The sequence below is a fragment of the Brassica rapa genome, chromosome A03 (genome assembly GCF_000309985.2).
Source record: "Brassica rapa cultivar Chiifu-401-42 chromosome A03, CAAS_Brap_v3.01, whole genome shotgun sequence".
Taxonomy (NCBI): domain Eukaryota; kingdom Viridiplantae; phylum Streptophyta; class Magnoliopsida; order Brassicales; family Brassicaceae; genus Brassica; species Brassica rapa.
This window is the reverse complement of record NC_024797.2, coordinates 16,154,953-16,177,151: the sequence shown is the minus strand read 5'-3', so window position 1 is coordinate 16,177,151 and position 22,199 is coordinate 16,154,953. Positions and strand designations below refer to the sequence as shown.

General features: G+C 39.0%; 5 protein-coding genes, 2 long non-coding RNA genes and 1 pseudogene across 7 annotated transcripts; 3 read left to right on the top strand and 5 right to left on the bottom strand.

Moving 5' to 3' along the window:
* Nucleotides 1-173: 173 nt before the first annotated feature.
* LOC103859147 (probable protein phosphatase 2C 35) lies at nt 174-1,934 on the bottom strand. The gene is made up of 2 exons (XM_009136633.2): nt 571-1,934; nt 174-484 (listed from the first exon to the last, which is right to left on the bottom strand). The coding sequence occupies exons 1-2, from the start codon at nt 1,495-1,497 to the stop codon at nt 347-349; spliced, it is 1,065 nt and encodes a 354-aa protein (XP_009134881.1). The 5' UTR covers nt 1,498-1,934; the 3' UTR covers nt 174-346.
* A 766-nt stretch (nt 1,935-2,700) lies between these two features.
* On the top strand, nt 2,701-4,897 carry LOC117125613 (probable galacturonosyltransferase-like 4). Its single transcript, XM_033287056.1, has one exon. The coding sequence runs from the start codon at nt 3,504-3,506 to the stop codon at nt 4,542-4,544; it is 1,041 nt and encodes a 346-aa protein (XP_033142947.1). The 5' UTR covers nt 2,701-3,503; the 3' UTR covers nt 4,545-4,897.
* On the top strand, nt 4,626-10,780 carry LOC103859146 (retrovirus-related Pol polyprotein from transposon RE1). The gene is made up of 2 exons (XM_009136632.3): nt 4,626-4,755; nt 4,906-10,780. The coding sequence occupies exon 2, from the start codon at nt 5,648-5,650 to the stop codon at nt 10,265-10,267; it is 4,620 nt and encodes a 1,539-aa protein (XP_009134880.2). The 5' UTR covers nt 4,626-4,755; nt 4,906-5,647; the 3' UTR covers nt 10,268-10,780.
* A 46-nt stretch (nt 10,781-10,826) lies between these two features.
* On the top strand, nt 10,827-13,944 carry LOC117132529. Its single transcript, XR_004456138.1, has 2 exons — nt 10,827-12,098; nt 12,188-13,944. It is a non-coding gene; the product is annotated as an uncharacterized LOC117132529 (long non-coding RNA).
* On the bottom strand, nt 13,726-15,885 carry LOC117132530. Its single transcript, XR_004456139.1, has 2 exons — nt 14,686-15,885; nt 13,726-13,891 (listed from the first exon to the last, which is right to left on the bottom strand). It is a non-coding gene; the product is annotated as an uncharacterized LOC117132530 (long non-coding RNA).
* Nucleotides 15,886-16,460: 575 nt separating this feature from the next.
* On the bottom strand, nt 16,461-17,895 carry LOC103859144 (F-box/kelch-repeat protein At3g06240). The gene has a single exon (XM_009136630.2). It carries the CDS (start codon nt 17,838-17,840, stop codon nt 16,623-16,625), a length of 1,218 nt encoding a protein of 405 aa, XP_009134878.1. The 5' UTR covers nt 17,841-17,895; the 3' UTR covers nt 16,461-16,622.
* A 405-nt stretch (nt 17,896-18,300) lies between these two features.
* Nucleotides 18,301-19,140, bottom strand: LOC103860127 (annotated as a pseudogene).
* A 123-nt stretch (nt 19,141-19,263) lies between these two features.
* Nucleotides 19,264-21,577, bottom strand: LOC103859143 (BTB/POZ and MATH domain-containing protein 2). Its single transcript, XM_009136629.3, has 4 exons — nt 20,921-21,577; nt 20,182-20,530; nt 19,782-20,058; nt 19,264-19,691 (listed from the first exon to the last, which is right to left on the bottom strand). The coding sequence occupies exons 1-4, from the start codon at nt 21,322-21,324 to the stop codon at nt 19,510-19,512; spliced, it is 1,212 nt and encodes a 403-aa protein (XP_009134877.1). The 5' UTR covers nt 21,325-21,577; the 3' UTR covers nt 19,264-19,509.
* Between the last annotated feature and the right edge of the window lie 622 nt (nt 21,578-22,199).

Sequence of the window (22,199 nt, the reverse complement as noted above, 5' to 3'; positions counted from 1 at the left end):
CTTACTTAAAGATAATAATAATATACAAAACCAAAACTAAACACATTTCAACTTTTCATGTTCAGTGGGAAAGAGCTTAATCATCATCAATCAAATATTTAACACTGAAAGCAGATGTTGAGAAAAAATCTAAGGAAAGCTTCACCATTACATTGTATCTATAGCTTCATCTCTGCAACAAATCAACTTCTTTGGACCAAATGTTGTATTAAACACATCTTGTAACTCAGTAAAAGAATCTCTTTTCAACACACTTTTACTTTGCTATATATGATGAATCTCTGACATAGAAACACAGAAAGAAACAACACAAAGAGGCAAATAGAAAATGTGAATCATGCCATCATCATTCATTAGACAAGTTTTTAATCTGTACAATGATAATTGTGATATCATCTGTCCTATTCTCATGCTGCAACCACAGTTTGTATGACTCCGCCGCAGCTGCTGCACATCCATCTCTCGGATCAGCATACCTCCCCACCTGCAAACAACACATATCTCAATCACATTCTATAGATAAACAAACAACACATCAAAAGAGTTGTGTCTTTATGTCTTAAAATTTACCATATCAACAACAGCTTGGCTTGGAAGAAACTCGAAGATCCCATCACTCGCAACAACAAAGAACAAATGATTCGGCGAAAGCTTAACCATAGACACTTCAGGCTCAGCAGTAACACCAATCCCCTCAGCTAAACTATCACCAACGCTCCTAGTAAACGCCGTCCCTGGATACATCCCGTTCTGCACCCAAAGCCTAGGCGGGTCACCTCCTTCGTTCTCTTCACTAGCCCACGTCTGCACGCTCGGATCCTTCAACCCTTCGACCTGATCAACACTCAGCACTCTAGCTCCACACCCTTTCACCCTCTCACACTCATCTGTCCTAAACGGCGTCTGATCATAAGACAAATCCTCAGCTAAGATCCTGTTCCTGTGACTCCCGTCTTTAACAGCCAACACAGCTCTCGAATCCCCGACATTAGCTACATAGATCTTGTCCCCAACGACAAGAACTGTAATAGCAGTGGTCCCACTCATCGAATCATCTATCTCGCTGTTATGTAACTCCTCGTTAACTCTTAAAAAAGCAGTCTTGTAAGCCTTCTCTGGATCTTGAAGCAGAGCAGCGTCTTCAGACAATAGTTCAACGACTCTGTTCTTGACGAAGTTAGAGCATTGAGTCCCGAACACGCCGTGGCCATCGAAGACGCCGAAGAGGTGAACGTTGGGGTTGCCTTGGAGCTCGGTTTTGATGCAGTAAGTGTCTTGATTCTCTTTGTCAGGCGAGTCAGGGTAGTAGCCTCGTTGGGAGAGAACAGAGTAGACCATTTCGAAGCTGGGAGATGGGACATGGATTGTTGTTGATGAGAGAGGCTTCGGAGCGGTTTCGTTTTGGGGCTTGGAGGTTGGTCCGTGTCCACGAGAAGAGGCGGCTTCTGATGATGAGGAGGGGTATCGGCTACAACATTTGCATTGAACACAACCCATCTAGAAAGAAAAAAACAGAGTACGCAAACGAAACAGAGTACGCGAAGGAAACAGAGCTAAAAGGAGGGATCTTGAGGGAAATGGAGAGATGGGTATTGGTTAGATTCAGGCAAAGCGTTGAGCTTTGCGGATGTCATGTTGGATTCACAGCCAAAGATGGAATCTTTGTTTGCTCGATGATTCGGACAAAACAGAGAAAGATCGAAACTTTCTTTTCTGGGTTGTTCGAATTCTTCTTCGTCTTCGATTCTTCTTTTGTTTGATTCGTGTTTGCCTCACAACGTTTCTCTTTGGAGAAGTCAAGATTTGAGAAACCCTAGAAGACGTTTCAAAGAAAAGAATCAGAAAACGAAAGAGATGAGCTTTTGGTCGTTTCCACGCGTGGGTTTGGCCTCTCTGAACAGCGACGCACGAATTCACAAAAGAGACAGAGATTTTTTTTGAGAAAATTGATTGAATCTTTTTTGTTTTTACCAAGAAAAATAAAATCAATGCTTTTTCTTGTTTCTTTTTTTTCTCTCTCTGTAACGGTTCGGGTTTCGTAACGTTTTTAACCGACCCGGTGAGTTTTCGCGAAAATATCGTTTCGGTTAATAAAAGGCCTAATGGGCCTAGTAGATTTAGTGGCCCATAAATCTAGTAGACAATTATACATGATTAAACCGAGGTTCTGTTCTTAGCGAAAATTAAGAACTCCACTCTAAAAACTGCGGATTAATCATGATCTTACTTCTTACCATGATTTTGAGTTACGTTGCAGATATACAACTTTATCAATCATTTATTTCCGTTTAATTGTAGTCATGGTTGCTAAAATCATATTCTTTTAACAAAACCCTGTCGGCTATCCGTTCGATCTGGAAGGAACACACTTAGTGTTACATGGGTAGACTAGTTCGAAAACGTATCACATTGCCTAATCCAAGTTTGAATACCTTCCGACTGTTGCTAGAGATAAACTGATTGTCTGTTAAGATTTCTATATAAATTATTTGGACCAAAATCCAAGTCCAGACCGGCCAAATAATGATAAAATCAATTTACATAATGTGTTGACATTTCATTCCAGATAGTATTAATCTGTCTTGTAAAGTACATGTATATATGGGTCTATCAGTGAATAAATAATTTTTTAAAGAATGAAAATTCTTTTATTAAAGAGGTAAATCGATAAAGAAACAAGTATTCTGTTACACAAAACAAGTATTTCTTTTCTAAATTTTGGATAAAATGGCAAATTAGTTGTAGAGGCAGTTACGTTGAAAACTTCGTTAGATTCATAGATTGTGAGTTATGTATATTTTCAACAGATTTTGTTTATATAATTATATGCGAATGACATGCGACCATATGTATATAATATCTTGGTTGCATGCATGAAGAACGGAGTATTCAAATATGGACTGAGTATATCTCAGAGATAAAGCATTAGGCTCTATCTGTTTTGAGCTACATAAGATGAGCATTTTTATCTCCTTCTCAAAATACATTAAACCATATGCAATACATTCTAGAAGAAAGTTGTTATTCTAATCTTAGAACCGCAAATGCAATCAACTGAAAGAAACGACAGCAAAGCAAATTATTCAGCACAAACTCATCCTAAAAATCATTTCTCAAAAAAAAAAAATCTCATCCTAAAAATAAGCAAAACATTTATCACCAAAAAAAACTTGCACCAGTTTATAAGAATCTAAGGAAAGAAGAAACAAAATCTAAAAACTCCCACCTGTTTCATTGGACAACAAACTTGTCTTCTTCCTAAATCATAGGAAGTAGATTTTTTTGAGACAAAGATTGCGTAGGAAACACTCCTCCTACCTTCAATCTCTTCCTCACATTTCAACTGCTAATAAAACAATCATCTTCCCAAACCCTTTATTCTAGCCCCTTCCCTAAACAATGGCTCTGTTAACTATTCATCTCTTTAATTTGTAACTAAACCCTTTTCTTAAAAAAAAATAAAATAAAATAATTAAAGAGTTTACCTGAGAATTAGGTTCAGGATGGCCTCAAGGAGCCTCTCCTACACACAACTCCTAGGCCTCCTGTCCTTTATCCTCCTAACCTCCACAATGGCGGTTCGTGTTGGAGTCATTCTTCACAAGCCTTCTACTCCAACCCTTCCTGTATTTAGAGAAGCCCCAGCTTTCAGAAATGGTGACCAATGCCTTGAGGCTGATCAGATTCATATAGCCATGACTCTTGACACAAACTACCTCCGTGGAACAATGGCTGCTGTTTTTTCTCTCTTACAACATTCAACTTGCCCTGAAAACCTCTCTTTTCATTTCCTCTCCCTTGCTCACTTCGAAAACGACCTCTTCTCCAGCATCAAATCAACTTTTCCTTACCTAAACTTCAAGATTTATCAGTTTGATCCAAACCTTGTCCGCAGCAAAATCTCCAAATCCATCAGGGAAGCCCTAGACCAGCCTCTAAATTACGCGAGGATCTACCTCGCGGATATAGTTCCTCCCAGCGTCGACCGGATCATATACCTAGACTCTGACCTCGTCGTGGTAGACGACATAGAGAAGCTATGGCACGTGGACATGGAAGGTAAAGTTGTGGCTGCTCCTGAGTACTGCCACGCAAACTTCACACACTATTTCACAAAAACGTTTTGGTCGGACCCGGTACTTGTTAAAGTACTTGAAGGAAAACGACCGTGCTATTTCAACACGGGTGTGATGGTCGTGGACGTTGATAAATGGAGGAAAGGGTTGTATACACAAAAGGTAGAGGAGTGGATGACTGTTCAGAAGCAGAAGAGGATATACCATTTGGGTTCATTACCTCCTTTTTTGCTTATATTCGCCGGTGATATTAAAGCGGTTAACCATAGGTGGAACCAGCATGGTTTAGGAGGAGATAACTTTGAAGGGAGATGCAGAACGTTGCACCCTGGTCCGATAAGTCTACTTCATTGGAGTGGGAAAGGGAAGCCATGGTTGAGATTAGATTCAAGAAAGCCTTGTATTGTTGATCATCTCTGGGCTCCGTATGATTTGTACCGTTCATCAAAACATTCTTTAGATGAGTAGAGCCAAAGAGGAAGTAAGAAGATTGACACATATGTGTAAATAGGAGATGGAGACGGTCCAAGCAGGGTGGGTGCGAGCAAAGGAAGCGAGATGCAAAACAAAGCTAAAACAAGTTGTAGCGAAAAGAGAGAAACCAAGAGAGTTGATTTTTTTGTTAAGACACACTCTTAATGCAAAAAGACACATTGTGCATGAGATCAGTAGTGAGATGGTATCATCATCATCATGATTTGTTTCTCTTATTCAAGTGTTTTTTTTTTAACATTTCTCCCTCTCTTGGATTTAACGTGTAATATACATAGGGTAGTGTTACTTCAAAAATGGAGGATTAAATTCATTCTTTATTAATTCAATTTTTCAGTATCTCATGTTGAGATGAAGAGATCAAGCTATATGAAAGAAGGATATCAAAGGCACCAGACTTGAGAAGTTAGGCACCAGACTTGAGACTGTTGCTAAGGCACCAGACTTGAGAAGTTAGGCACCAGACTTGAGACTGTTGCTACAGTACTCGGCCCAGAAAGGAAGAAGCCCATGACAGCCTTTCTCAAGCTCTTAAAACCCTTGTATACTCTCTATATAAACTTTATAATCTCTTCATTAAGATTCAAGCAAGATAATAAAAAGTCTCTGGTCATCTTTGAATTATCTCTCTAGCCTTTTAATCTCATTTCCAAATCTCATTAATCTCCAATCTCTAATTTCTTTAATAATCCTCTCAAATCTCTTTCTAATCTCATTTATTATTCAAGATGTCTAGAAATCTTATGGTATCAGAGCCTGGGTGAATGTTCTTGAGTTCTTGAGTGTTCTTGAGATTATCCAAAGCTAGATCTTTGAAAATCTCAAGAAAGTTTCTGTTGGTGTTTTTACTGAAGAACTAGCCTAAAGCTGGTTTCTTTGGTGGTTTGGAGAGCTCAGATCCGTGTTCAAGCTTAAAGGTCAAGTCTTTGAAGTGTATTGGTGCTTTTGTGTACAAACTGAGAGGTCTTTGAGGTGTTCTTAAGGATCTAAGTGAAAAAGTTCAAGTCTTTTCAAGCTAGTGGGTTACTAGAGTCAAGATTGAAGCTTTTTGAAAGAAGGAAGATAGTGGTGGAGTCTACATGAAGATTGCTACCAAGTTCAAGGGAAACAACTACCTTGTGTGGTCTAGGATGGCCAGGAATTCTATTGGAGGCAAAGGATTGCTCAAACATCTCACATCCAGTGTGATTCCAAAGCAAGAGATCAAAGAAAAGGAGGAAGAAGATGACGAAAGTGAGACTGCCTATGATAAATGGCAACAAGCTGATTGTATGGTGATTAATGCTCTTCTTGCCTCCTTGGATCAGAACTTGATGGATGTTTATAGCTACTGTGATACAGCTAAAGAACTTTGGGATACATTGAAGCAAATCTATGGAAACACCTCAAATCTCAACAGGGTCTTTGAGGTGAAGCAAGCTCTCAATAGTCTAGTACAAGAAGATATGGACTTTGAGAAGCATTTGGGCAAGTACAGAGCACTGTGGTCTGAACTAGAGATGTTGAGGCCAAATACCATTGATCCAATGGAGCTTAACAAGAGAAGGGAGCAGGATAAATTCTTTGGACTGCTTCTCACTTTGAATCCAGCATATGGAGGGTTCATTCAGCACATGTTGAGAGATGAGACTCTACCTAACCTAGAAGAGGTGTGTGCTAGGATCCAAAAGGAATATGGGAACATGGAGCTATTTAACAAGAAGGGAAAGGAGCTAGCTTTGGCAAATCAAGCAGCGCAAGCTCAAGGAGATCAGGGAGAACTTGCACAAGCTAACAAGGCCATCCATGGCAAGTATGAGAAGTTTGGTGGGAGTTGTGATCACTGCAAGAAGCAAGGCCACAAGAAGAGCCAATGCTGGATCCTACATCCTCATTTGAAGCCAGCCAAGTTCAAAGAGGCCAAAGCTCACATGGTGGAGAGTAGTGGTGGTGGTGCAAGCAAGGAACAGGCTGGAGAGATGGATAATGGGAAGTCTTTGGTGGCTTATACTGGTGGTCCTAGTTCTAGAGGCAGCACTAGTGGTGATGAATACTTGAAGAGATCAGACTTGGATGTTCTCATCAAGCTCTTCAAGGAACATGGTAACACCCTTGCATACTCTCATGGAGCTTCTATGATTGCTAGAACTGATAGGTTACTAGAGGACTCATTTGACATGTATAATCATCTTAGAAAGGGTATCTTTGATAGGATTGATCATGCATATGATTCTGCCCATGCATATAAGCCCTCTAGTATACTAGCGCATCTAGCTAACTCCACATCTAGTTCATATAAGCCTCTCATTGTTGATTCTGGTGCATCTCATCACATGATAAGTGACACTAGATTGATTAACAACATTGAACCTGCTCATGGTAATGTGATGATAGCCAATGGTGCTAAAATTCCTATTAAAGGAATAGGAGAGCTCAAGCTATTTGATAAAGATTCCAAAGCGCTTTATATGCCTGATTTTACTTCTAATCTTCTTTCAGTTAAGAAGTGTGCTACTGATCTGAATTGTAATGTCATTTTCAGCCCTAACAGTGTAAAATTTCAGGATATTGAAAGTCATAAGGTGCTTGGAAGTGGAGTTACCAAGGGAGATCTTTATGTGCTAGAGAATTTGAGCTTCTCTGCTCCTAGTTCAAAATTTAGTTATTCTTTTTCTTCTGCTTCTACTAGTCTAAGCAAGAATGCATTGTGGCATGCTAGACTAGGACACCCTCATAATAAAGCTTTAAAACTGATGTTGCCAGGTGTTTCTTTTGAGAATAATGATTGTGAAGCTTGTATTTTAGGCAAGCATTGTAAAACTGTTTTTCCAAACTCTTCTACTATTTATGAAAATTGCTTTGATCTTGTTCACTCGGATGTTTGGACAGCTCCCTGCTTATCTAGGGAAAATCAGAAGTATTATGTCACTTTCATTGATGAAAAATCCAAATACACCTGGTTAACTTTAATTCCAACCAAAGATAGGGTGCTTGATGCATTTAGAAACTTTCAAACTTATGTGATTAACCAATATCATGCCAAGATTAAAGTTTTCAGGTCTGATAATGGAGGAGAGTACATAAGCAATGCATTCAAGCAACACCTATCTGGCAGTGGGATTCTTCACCAAACTAGCTGTCCATACACTCCTCAACAAAACGGTGTGGCTGAGAGGAAGAACAGACATTTGATGGAGGTCGCTAGGTCCTTGATGTTTCAAGCCAATGTCCCAAAGAGATTCTGGAGTGATGCTGTCGTTACTGCTTGCTACTTGATCAACAGGACACCTACTCTTGTGCTACAAGGGAAGTCGCCATTTGAGGTGCTCAACAAGTACAAGCCAGTTCTCTCACATCTCAAGGTCTTTGGGTGCTTATGCTATGTAATGGTTCCTGGTGAGTTGAGAAATAAGCTAGAAGCAAGGAGCTCCAAGGCTATGTTTATTGGATACTCTACCAGCCAGAAAGGGTACAAGTGCTATGATGAAGACACTAGGAGAGTGATGATCTCCAGAGAAGTGAAGTTTGTGGAGGAAAGAGGGTATTTTGAAGAGAAGAACCAAGAAGATCTGAAAGATTTGGCTTCAGATAGAGCAACAGTCTTGAGAACTATACTGGAGAATCTTGGTATCAATGTGAACCAAGGAGGTGGTAGTGCACCAAGGGATGCGCCTACTACAACAACAAATGGAGGTCAAGAAAGTGCACCAGTGAGTGCACCAGTTACTGATGGAGTTCATGTTCCTACTCTTGATCATGAGGGGGGGAATGAATCAGAGACTCTTAACCAAGGGATGGGAGAGAGTATTTCAAGTGGTCAAGAGAAATCTAGTTCTCATGATCAGAGTGGTGATCAAGGTGTGGAGCCTATGAATCATCAAGGAGAAGCTGAGGCTAGTGGTGATCAAGGTGTGGAGCCTGTGAATCATCAAGGAGGAGCTGATGCTAGTGGAGATGATGCGCAAGAAGAGGACAATGTGGAAGAGCCAGAACCTGTACAAGGTCCCATGTTGAGGAGGAGCACACGGAATAGGAAGCCTTCCAAATGGGTAAACACGAGAGTGTACTACAATGCCCAGGCTGTGGAACATTCTTCTCAAGCTGTGTGTTCTTTTGCTCAATATCCAGAAGAGCATTGTGCATTTCAAGTGAGCTTGGATCAGAGTCATGTTCCAAGAAGCTATGAAGAGGCAATGCTGATACAAGAGTGGAGAGATTCAGTTAAGGCTGAAAGTGATGCTATGATCAAGAATGAGACATGGTATGAGAGTGCATTGCCAAAAGGGAAGAGAGCTGTTTCTAGTAGATGGATCTTCACCATCAAGTATCTTCCAAATGGAGAGATAGATAGGCGCAAGACAAGGCTTGTTGCAAGAGGTTTCACTCAAACATATGGAGAGGACTACATTGATACATTTGCTCCAGTTGCTAAGCTCCATACTATCAGGATTGTGCTCTCTTTGGCTGTGAATCTCGAGTGGGATCTTTGGCAAATGGATGTGAAGAATGCCTTTCTTCAAGGAGAGCTAGAAGATGAGGTTTACATGCATCCACCACCTGGTCTTGAGCATCTTGTGAAGAAAGGGAATGTATTGAGACTAAAGAAAGCTATCTATGGTCTCAAGCAATCTCCTAGAGCTTGGTACCACAAGCTGAGCACTACTTTGAATGGAAAAGGATTCCGCAAAAGTGAGCTTGATCATACTCTCTTCACTCTCACTTCTCCCTTGGGTATTGTTGTTCTCCTTGTGTATGTTGATGATATCATCATCACTGGTAGTGATAATGATGGTATCAAGGCTACCAAGGAGTTTCTCAAATCTGTTTTTGAGATTAAAGACTTGGGAGAGATGAAATACTTTCTTGGCATTGAGTTGTGTAGAGCCAAGGAAGGTTTGTTCATCTCTCAAAGGAAGTATACACTTGATCTCTTGAAAGATGCAGGTGCTTATGGAGGAAAGACAGCCAAGATGCCCATGGAAGATGGGTACAAGGCGCCACGTGAGGGGGAGCTTGAAGATAGCAAGCTTTTTCATGATCCAAAGCTTTATAGAAAGCTAGTGGGTAAGCTCATCTACTTGACCATCACTAGACCTGATATTTGCTTTGCTGTGAATCAGGTGAGCCAGCATATGCAAGCTCCAAGGGAGCATCACTGGCACATGGTGGAGAGAGTGCTCTTGTACCTGAATGGAACACAAGATCTTGGAGTGTGGATGGGCTGCAACAGAAGCACTGAAGTGGTGGGCTACTGTGATGCAGATTGGGCAGGAGATAGGACTGATAGGAGATCAACTACTGGCTACTGCACATTCATTGGTGGTAACTTGGTTACTTGGAAGAGTAAGAAGCAGAAGGTGGTTTCATGTTCTAGTGCAGAAGCTGAGTATAGAGCCATGCTGAAGCTTACCAACGAGTTGGTGTGGATCAAAGGGATCCTGAAGCACTTGGAGATTGATCAAGCTACACCAATGACCATGCATTGTGACAACCAAGCATCAATCCACATAGCCTCCAACTCAGTCTTCCATGAGAGAACCAAACACATTGAAGTAGATTGCCACAAGGTGAGGCAAATGATTGGTCTTGGAGTGATTCTACCTTGCTACACCAAGAGTGAAGATCAGTTGGCTGATGTGTTCACTAAGGCTGCGCGGCAAAAGACTATGGAGTCCATCCATATCAGGTTGGGACTCATAGATCTTGGCAAGAGAAACTAGTACCCCTTACCATGAGGTCTTTACTCTTTTTCCCTCATCAAAGTTTTGTCCCAATGAGTTTTTCTTTGGTGAGGTTTTTAATGAGGGAGATCTCATGGCTTCCAAGCTTGACTTGTTCCACATGGTCAAGCTTGAGGGGGAGTGTTGAGATGAAGAGATCAAGCTATATGAAAGAAGGATATCAAAGGCACCAGACTTGAGAAGTTAGGCACCAGACTTGAGACTGTTGCTAAGGCACCAGACTTGAGAAGTTAGGCACCAGACTTGAGACTGTTGCTACAGTACTCGGCCCAGAAAGGAAGAAGCCCATGACAGCCTTTCTCAAGCTCTTAAAACCCTTGTATCCTCTCTATATAAACTTTATAATCTCTTCATTAAGATTCAAGTAAGATAATAAAAAGTCTCTGGTCATCTTTGAATTCTCTCTCTAGCCTTTAATCTCATTTCCAAATCTCATTAATCTCCAATCTCTAATCTCTAATCTCTTTAATAATCCTCTTAAATCTCTTTCTAATCTCATTTATTATTCAAGATGTCAAGAAATCTTATCTCATTCTATTAGAAATTAACCGTTCTCCTTATCAAACCAACAATGGTCATTGTCCTTATTATTTGTTATGTTCAAGTTTCATAACCGAAAATATTTGAACCTTCGAAAGCTTGTGTTGCCTCATTAGCTTCAAGATTTTTTTTTTTTTTTTTATGAATCACAGCATGCTATGACTATATGGTATCTTAGTTTATAAACTACGAAGTGTTAGGTTAATATTATCCCCAAGGCTTTTTGTTATTTTCACATAAAAAAAAAATATATATATATATATATATAAAACACTCAGAATTAGCGTATAATTAATAAATATTAAGTTTTTCGCTAGATATCAAAATTATATTTACTGGAAAAGAAACTGTTACTTTTAAGCTTGTCCCGGATATTTTGCTCTATCCTGTTAGGAAATAGTCATCATCAAACCTAATAAGAAAAGTGAGATCGAACTTCTTATGTACAAAGACAACAAGATATCATCACGACAGGGTCTAAACATGCGTAGTCCATATTCGACAACCAAAGTGTTCTTTCTCTTTCTCTTTCTTGGTGGTGGCTTCATCATGGGGTCTATCGTTGGAGAAAGAATATCCTTCTTTAAATGTCACTTATCTTAAGATATTTATGTTGAAAGAACGTTATTATGCGGTGACTAGATTAAGGCACGGCTCGATGAGGGATCCCAAATTTCGAGTCAAATCGAATAAACTCGCTCCTAGAGGTAAAGTTAAATTGCTATTCTTAAACTATATAGCTGAATGAATCTTTCATATGATAATACGTAGTGAAGCAATTACAATACAGTATAATGATTTGTTTTTGGTGTCTCTCACAACGGGGTTAAGACGCGAATGTGGATATAAGGTGGGATATGACGAACGAAAGTGATGGTAATTACTCGGCTAATGTCACAATCTCCAGCTACGTGGTGGATCACGAAATTGAACAGCCATGGAACTTAGCGTGGATATGGGTAAAAAAGGAAACACTATTTGGAACTTTGGGTTCTGAAGGCACACAACACGGCTTTGTTTCTTTCAGTGAGGACGCTGATATCGGCACGTACACGTACTGCTTGAACAACGTGACGTTGGACTTACCGCGACAAACTGATCTTAACTGCATATGAAATTGCGAAAGGCTCAACTTCATTTCAGATTTCTGTTAGCCATTATAATAGAGGATATCGTGCACAGCCCCCTTATGATGTAACTTTGAGCACACGAGGATTTGAATACGAACTCGAATATGATTCAATGGAGCAAGTAATTGATACTCATCTGAGTAAGTCCACTGAATTGTTGGCACATCATATACATACCTTTTCTTTTGTAAGCTTTTACGAGTCAGTTCACGTCCCTTTTTTTTTGTAGATACCTGGAGTACGACGTGCATTCTCTCCAAGACCAAAAAGTTCCACGAGATTCATAATAACAATGATGAACTGTGAAGTTGTGGGTGTTTTTCTTATTTGCCGTTTCTGTTGGTGATTTCATCTATCTTTTAGATCAGAAATAATGTGTTTTTTTTTCATGTGTGGAGTTTTTCACCTCATCATGCAAAATGAAACTCAAGTTATGTTGTTTTAATAGAATATATTTTTGTTTCGAAAAAATTTAAACAATTTCTCAAAACTACAGATAATCTAAAGTAACTCTTTGACAAATAATTTATCCTATCAAATGTTTTGAAATCTAATTTATATACCTTAAAATATCAGTTTCATTTAACTTCTCAATAATTTAATATCTAGTTTTTTTTCCTTTTACGTAATTCATTGTTTCTAAAAAAATTACTTTACCGTAAAGTTTATGTAGCAATTTATACATGCAAGACAAAGTGTCCACACAATGAAAGAAACAGATAATTTCTGTTTGTATTTCACTCGAGGAACGATTACAATAAGATGATACTAAGAAGAAGAAAAGCATAAGAAATTAGCTTTTGTAGAAATAAGAACATCAAATTTATGAAAATGTCTTCCTTTTTCCATTTCATTGAAGTTCCCTATGCAAATAGAAAACATTTCCCCAAAATGGTGAATTATGGACATCTCACCGAAGAACCTTTCCGATATAAAGTAGAGCTCGGTGATGGAGCTGTATATGAGGGTACAATAGGAAGAGAGACATTAACGTATAGGACAGGCTAGGGGCTTTAGCACCATAGATGACGTTTATTTTGACGTTTACTTGAACCCCTTCTTAGTTTCGTCCCCAACCCCAGAATAAACGTCATCTATGGTGCTAAAGCCCCTATAGCCTGTCCTATACGTTAACGTTTCCCTTCCTATTGTACCCTCATATATAGCTCCGTCACCGAGCTCTACTTTATATCGGCATGGGCTATTTCTTGAGCCCGTCCGGACCAAAAACTCGGGGCTCAGTCCCTCAGCTCTCAGTCCCTCACAGCTTATGGGAGAAAAGGAGGATGACTTTGACAGACTGTAGAGGGTGTTGGGCTTGGGGAGAACCCAGGTCAACTCTACGCCCGTATTAGGTGCAATCGTACTTCCTCCGGTGGGTCCCCGACTGAGATGCCCGCCAGAGCTGCGGTTGGAATGACTTGGAGTTCATCTTGATGATCTTTCTTCCGCTTGTTCCTATACTTAAGTCCTGTCTCGGCTTTGGACGAGACGTACTCCCAGGTGGTGGGAGTGACGAAGGTGGCACAAACGACTTGAAGGAGTATGATGAAGAGCATTTTGATTTTACTTTGCAAGATGTAGAATTGTATATGAAGGGATATGCAAGATGTAAATAATATTATGATCTATATATAAGTTAATTAAGTGAGATATGGTAAGTAAGAGCATGATTATCCCTAGAAACTCATAAGGTTTCTTAACTACACTTTAATGACTATTTAACTATTAAATTTTAGTTAAGGACCTTAGTTAAGAATCACCTAATTTTCTTGCTCCAATGGGAGTTTCTTAATTTATGTTTTAAAAAAAAAGTTGGTATATACAAAAACATTGGCACATACAACTGATAAATGAGTACTGTCAATTCCAAAAGCATAGAAACAAATGATACAATTGACAATGAACTTTGAAAGAAAGCTATGTCAAATGCCTGCAATACACGGATAAAAACTTACTTAAGCTGAGAGTACAAATAGAAAATAATTAGGAAAGAGCTTCAAATTCCCTCTCAGAACAGCCTACGATAAAATACTGAATGCTATTATTGTTTTAAGGATTTAGATACCAAGCAGTCATCAGGCAAACTAAAGACTTGTATCTCAAATCCAGTCAATTCCTGGAAAAGATTAAAGCATATGGTCTGAAGTATCTATCCTTACCCCAACTAAATGCAAAAGAGAAAGAGAAGGATCAAAGGCAATGCTTGACTATCCTTCTGGTTTTGAAAAAAATTCCTAGGAAAACATACAAAGTATCTTGTTGAAGCCACAAAGCAGAATGTATCATACATTCATTCCTTAGAAACCCGGTACCCCGACTAACGGAATCCATGAGACCAGGCAAGGAATGAGAAATTAGACAAACCAAACAAAAAAAGCAAGGTTCTGAGATGGCCTACGCTAATCAGCCCAAATATCCTAAAGAGGTGCCAATAATTTGAAAGAAATATCTTCAATTACACATCAAGCTTCCCGCAAAATCAATTCAAAACCATTGCACGGCTCTCATCTACATCTATAACACTCGGATCAAATCCATCTCCCAATTCCCAAAATCAGAAATCGAAATTGCAATTCCTATCCAATCTCTAACGAAGACCTCGGGGAAGCTAAAATCTTTTGTATGAACGCTGATTTTTGTAGAAACTCAAGAGTCAAATCCGTATAAACAATCTTAAAAACGAAATCGAAATCGATTCACACTGTTTTGGAGATCAACACGAACCTGAGGCGAAGCGTGACGAAACGAGGCGGCACTGCTCTTCCTCCAAGACGGAGCTCCGTCGCTGTCGACGTTTCTCCTCGACGGAGAACACGAGAGAAGTTGAGAGAACAGGAGAGGAAGAAAAGAAAAGAAAGAAAAAAAAACAAAAACCCCAGAAGCTGACACGTGTTACAAGAAACTCTTCTATGATCGGTAACAAAAACTATTAACTAAGGATCGATTATAAGCTTTTAATTTTGTTTCCATTTAATTAATTACCTTATTTTCTTTAAAAACTCATCTAAGAAACTGCGATAATGATGGTCTAAGTGATAGGTGAGCGGTGCTATGTGTGATAGGGAGCATGGAATAACCATGCACTTAGCTTAAATTGTGTGATTTCCTAAACACGTAGTCTACGTGGTGATATGTGTGATAGGGAGCATGGAATAACCATGCCCTTAGCTTAAATTGTGTGATTTCCTAAACACGTAGTCTACATGTTTATTTTAAAGAAAAATTGCTTTTAAACAATATTGGTTAACTACGTGTTTACGGTTAACAAAAAACTGTACATTTATAAAGACCAAGAACCATACATACACTTTTAAATTTATAGAGTAGACATTAAATACCTTGGCATATTATATAAGGTGGTTTTTTGGACCAAATATATGGTAGGATTATAATGGTTAATATAATTTTTTGGGGTCAAAATTAGATATGATTTTAAATAAACAATTATTAACGCTACCTTTGTGAATCAACAAAACGCCATTGATGTGTTGGTGTCGTACCTTAGCTATCTCATGGGTTTTCAGTGACGGTAACTCACTCAATGCTTATTCTCCACTTGTTAATAAAACTATACTAATTATTTAATTAACATTGTCGTATGAATAATATATATGGTATACAGCTGTGTTATTATGCGCCAATTTTGTGTGTTGAACGTAACAGTATTTAATAATAGAAAGTTTTATTTATTCGTCTTAACATAAGGGAATACTTTAGATATATGATTTAATTTGTGCTAAGTATGACTAATGGTATTATATTGTAAATTTGTAATTAATCGAGTAATAGATAATTTTTTATTTAAAAGATATAAGAAACTCTATTGTGAATAACTTTATTTTTAATATTAAATTAGAGCTTGATCAGTACATCCGCACGAATATTTGTTTTAATTGGTAAGATCATCGTAAACTCATAAGTCTTTGTTAATTACTGTCTTTTATCAAGCGTGGTACATTATTAGTTAGCATTGGATTGTTATCGCAGTTAATATATTTTTAATACGAAAAATGATTATTAATACATTCAGCTAAGATTTATTTATTAAATGTTAAAAGGAGTCGTATTGATTTTATAGCTTAATATGTCCATTAAATGTGTTTTTAGTTCGTACAAAACAATTAGCAATACAATAAGTAATTCATTATTTGAAGTTTTATTTTTTATATCAAAATTATGTTACTCATGTACAAAATTATATATATTTTTTTGAATTTAGCTATTTTATATAATATATATGGACTACTTATTTTGTACATCAAAAATTGATCTATATATTTATATAATATAATATAATATGACGCCTTGTTCACAGCCGCCGCCTATGTAAATCTTAACTCTTTTGTTAACTTCAGTCATCGCAAAAGGCAAAAGGTGGTTGTGGAGGTTGAATCCGTGGGTTTAAACAAGGGCTTCTCTCTTCTCTTGTTGCCTTATATACGTTGTCTCCATAAATTAGAGCTTTTGAAAGATTAAGACATTTTTAAGGCGGTGTCATGTATTATTGTATTATCATCATTAAGTTCTTTAATGTTCTCGCGAATCATGTTACAATGCACAGACATTCCTTTGCTTTTTTTGGGATATCTTTTTCTTCATAGAGTATAACATAAGAGAATATACAACTTTCTTCAACTCGTAAAACACACCAAAGTGTTTCTTCAGTTCACAAAACCATACGAGTTAGGCGATATGAGACTCTCTACGTAAGCATCAGCCTCGAACCCATCACTGAGCTTTACACCACGAATCCCCAAATACCTCGACCCATGACTCTCGAAATTGTACAACACCATGTCTCCATCAAGCTCCAAAAGAACCTCCTCACCGTTCTCACTCGAACACAACGGCTTCATCGACCTATACAACAAACTGATCCTGATTCTCCTCCACGAACTCGCTACACCGTACTCATCCATCACCCAAACATCATCATGCACCTCGTAGCAGCTATTAACCAAACAAAGACGCCCGTTGATAACCCCAACAACAAAGTTTCTATAACTATGACCACAATCCTCAGCCTCTTCACCAGGCAACAACATCTCTCGAAACTCCTCCGTTTTAAAATCAAACGCTAACACCACTCTCTGGCTATCGTTAGCGAACACCCAGTGGACCGCGCCGCGGAGAGTCACACCAGAGCTGAAGCAATCCTTATGCTCATAACTCAAATCACGGATCCATCTCCAAGAGTCTGACTTCAACGAATAGACGCTGGATTTAAGTACATTGTCACCATCAGCAACAAGCTTCACTACTTTGTAATCATCCGTTAAATCATCGAATCCGAATCCAATAGTTTGAAACTCTTCTCCTCCGGCGGAGATTAATAATCTCTTTGATTCTCCAGTGGTTGGATTATACAAGAACAGAGCTCCTTCGCACGGAGATATACACACTAAACCGTGCGAAGATCCGATGATCTCAACCCAGTTTCTTCTATACGGTTTAAGCATATTCTCTCCCACGTGGCATTTAATCATCTCATCGAATTTAATCGGATCTTCTTTGAGAGGGTAGTTAAGCTCCTGAGCTAACAAATCTCTAAATCTTTGGCATCCGATTGAATCCAAGTCTAACGCGTAGAGGTTATGCGATGAGACGATGAGTTTGCGGTGAACGGCGTCGTTTCGGATGGTTAGATCTAGGTGGTTATTAGCGAATTTTGGATCCGATGAGAGGGAGCGGAAGAGCTTTGAGACGCACCTGAATCTCCCGATTGATTTGGCTGGTAATCGGAGGAGGATCTCTCGGATGATCTCTGGAGGAAGCTCGAGAGAGGCTTTCTCCGTGGTCTCTTCTCTCCTCCGCCGTTCATTCTTCTTCGTCGTCTCCGTTAGAGCGTCGCCGAGGAAATGGATGAGTTTCTTGTACATTGTTTTGGCGTTTTGCTTGTGACCATTCACCCGAAGCTTTCTTTAATTTCGCCCGGAAACTATAAATTCGGGTCTATACCGGTTTTTTTAAAGTGATTTAATTCCCAATTTCCCGGTTTACTGGTCAAACCGAGCATAAATAGTATACGTTTCATATTTGAATTTTTTTACCCGGTTAATTAGTTAAAACTGAACAAAAAAAATTAACGTTTCTGCTTTGCTCCTTTTTATACTTTTATGATTTATCATATTGGCCATCCTAGTGTCATCATCATTAAGTTCTTGACTATTCTCACTAATCATGTTAACTTTATAATTATATGACGGATGTTTCAAAGCACAAACATTGCTTGCGTTGGGTTTTTGGATATGGTTTTGTTCATAGATATAAGTGAGAATAACATAGATCCGATCCGAACACAAAACCCCGAAAGTTATCTGATCCAAGACCAATATAACATAGAGACTAAGCAACCATTTTAAACTTGTAAATTACAAAGTTTTTCTTCAGTTCTCAACACCATACAAGTTCGGTGATATAAGGCTCTCTATGTAGGTATGAGTCTCGAACCATCCACTGAGGTTTGCCCCGCGAATTCGCAGATCCCTCCATGCGTCAGTTCTGAAATTGTACAATACCATCTCTTTATCAAACTCCAGAAGAACCTCATCACTGTTATTACTCGAACACATCGGTCTCATACACCTGAACAAAAATCTGAACCGGATTCTGGTCCAAGAACTCGCTACACCGTACTCATTCATAACCCAAATATCATCATGCTCCTCGTCGCAACTGTTGATCACACAGAGTCGCCCATTGAGATCCCCGGCGATAAAGTTCCGAGAAACATCCTTAGCTTCACCAGGCAACGGCATCTCTCGAAACTCCTCGGTTTTAACATCAAACGCTAAGACGACTCTCTTGTTAGCCTCCTCAAGAATGAAATGAACACCCAGTGAACAGCACCGTTGACATTCGTACCAGCAACAAAGGCATCGTGGTCGTGGTCGTGCTCGTAATTCAAATCACAGATCCGCCTCCACGAGTCTGACTTCGACGAATACACACTAGCGTAGTGGACACGGCGGATATCAGCAACAAGCTTCACTACTTTGTAATCATTGGTCAGATCGCCGAAGCCAAATCCATGAGTTTGATATTCTTTTCCTCCTCCTATTACAATTTGAACGCTTGACCTTTTACTGAGCTACATCACATACCACGTCAAACTTTGAAGATCACAATGGTTGATATAACCTTGAAGATCACAATGGTTGATATAACCTCGAAGATCATTGTTCCTTCTTGTGCTTATATATTCAAGGTTCAGGTTAGTTCCTATGTATAAAGTTAAGACTTCAAACGAGAACTTAATGAACTTTCACACTTTAGATCCAAGTATCCAACTCAAGTCCTCGATTCATCACTTAAGTTGCATGAAACTTTTCCTTGAGAGAAGCGGTTTTAGTCAATACCCTTTAGGGCAAAAAAAGTACAAAAAATACAAAAACAACATTTCATTCTACGTGCTAGACACAACACAGATCATCAATCACTAATCCTTTTACAAATGACAAATGCACAACAAATCTCGACTCTTCTACAATTCTGTTTACCAAACGTGTCTCCCCCAACATGATCAGTCTCTTCCTCGGAGTTAGTTACTCAGTGTAACCGCTGCTTCACTCGTCTCCCATTCACGTCACCACCATCAGCATATAGCTCCTTCCTCTGCCCCGTTGATGTTAAAGAATGCTCACTCAGCCTAGCTACATACTCCAGCAGCTCACTTAGTAAGCACGGGCAGCTTTCCTTGAGATAATCAAACCCATCCGTTTCCATCACAGCTAAAGACATTACAAACAAAAGGGGAGCTTTTAGATTTCAATGATGATTTGATCAAAGTGGTTTAAACAAAAGGGAGCTTTTATATGTACCTTTCAGGTTTTGTGGCAATGCTATGAATTTGAGACACGCAGCTTTTAGCTGGAAACAATGATGCTGCTCTGCCAAAGCCAAGGTGGTCGCTACTGTGTTTATGCTGATTCCTTCACAGAGTTTTGACTCGCAGATTGTTCTAAGCCGCTCAAGTGCATAACGGTCTGCAGCTGCGAGTAGATGCTGAGCCACAAGGGTCGATGCCCATTTCAAGTCTGTGCCCATTATGTCTTCCATATCAGGCAACTCGTCCCAGTAGATAAAATGTAGGAACATCTGCAAACAAATCACAATATAAGAAATAGAAAAGGAAATGGGATTTACCTGTAAAGCTGCAAACTAAAGACACATTCTAAGGAACCAAGAGAATTAAACCACAAAGAGAAGCAACTGGAGTACCTTGAAAATGGGAGCTTCCATGTCTTCTATCTCTATGCGTTTGGTATTTTGGTTTTTCAACGGGCCAAAAAGCTGTGCCCTGAAAACTGGAGAACGAGCCGCAAGAACCAACGTGTGAGCAGGAAACGTTTCTCCATCAACCTGGAATGTAACATCAACTCCTTTCCCACTCTCCAAAAGCTTTCCAAACTGATGACCCAAGTCAGAAACCGGAACCGGGATATTGTAACTCCTCGGTCCCTCTGTATGTGACTTCACCACGCCCACACAGCACCGGACCAAGAGGCAATTGTCCTTGAGATAGTCCGATGACTCCAGAAGCGTCCTCTTGAAAAACCGCTTGTATCCCCTGAATCCAGAAGCATTCATCAATAAACCAAACAAAGGAGAAACAGAAACATGTCACCATATAAACATATCAGTACAAAGTAAAGACTAGGCTAGCATTTCTTTAATTCAATCACAACATGTCAGCATATAAACACATGAGTACAGGCTAGCATTTCTTGAATTCAATCATAACATGTCACAATATTAACACATCAATACAGAGTAGAGACTAGACTAGGCTATCATTTATTGAATTCACTCATAACATGTCACCATATTAACACAAAAACAGAAAGTAAAGTAGAGACTAGGCTAGCATTTCTTGAATTCACTCATAACATGTCACCATATAAACACATCAGTACACAGTAGAGACTAGACTAGCCTACAGTTTCTTGAATCTACTCACCACATACTTCCTCTGTACTTAAGAGTATAAGGCCCACTCTCAAGAGTCCTACCGAAATGGCTATGAACCTTATGCCTCTCATTACCACTCTGATCCACAAGCGTCAGCTCAAACAAAGCCCTAACATCAGCTCCTTCGCTCGCCAGAGCTATAAACAGAGACACGTACACAGAGTTATCCTCAGGACTCTTCCCATCCGGGTAGAAGTAGATCGCCCACGAGTAACCACCGACCATGAACGTATCGGACGCCACGTACTTGCCTATCCCCATCCCTTTGGCGAGAGAGTATCCGCTGATCTTGAACTCGTGTGAGCCGTTGATGGTCTCCGTGCGAGAGGTCGACTCCGTGAGCGACGATTTCGAAGATCCGGGAACCTCCGAGCAAACCCTAGTCGCGTCCATCGATAAAGACTAGATCTTGATGCGAAATTCGAGAATTAGGGTTTTGAATTAGAGGGGAAAGATCGAGAATTTGAGTGAAGAATTGGGGGATTTGCCGGAATCGGAACTCGGAGTGGGGATCGGTGGTTGTCGGAGGTGAATCGTGGTGGATCGTGGAGACGGCGACGGTGGCTGAAACGAGAGGAAGAGAGGAATGCGAGAAAGGAAGAGTTTTGGTTATCGGTTTCTAACTTTACCCTCTGCCATTTGGTAGGTAACGAATATAAATGCAAGTCGAGGAGAAAATTAAATAATAATAAATTACATGCCAATTCTGTTTGTTTGAAAATTAGAGGGAAACCATCAAAATTAAGCAGGGAATTAATTTTTACAGTTATTTATAGGGACATTTGTATCAGAAAACATATTTTAAATTACTCTCAATTAGTGGTGGTCGACTAGATTAATTAAGAATTTATTAATCAATTACATGCCAATTCTGTTTGTTTGAAAATTAGAAGGAAACAATCAAAATTAAGCAGGGAATTAATTTTTAGAGTTATTTATAGGGACATTTGTATCAGAAACATATTTTAAATTACTCAACTAGTGGTGGTCGACTAGATTAGTTAAGAATTTATTGATGTCTTATATTTTTTTTTTTGTTCAAAATTATTGATGTCTTATATAATTTTAGAATTTATCTAAGAAAATTATTAACAATTATGTGAACTTAATAAATATAGAGTAGTTTATAAAAAATTTTGGATGTAGTTCAAATAATACTGTCAACACATGGATTTTCATAAATAACTCATATGGATACATGTTAGATATAAATAGAAAATTAATTTGTAGTAGAATTATAAATTATTTAAAATTTTATTCAACTAGAT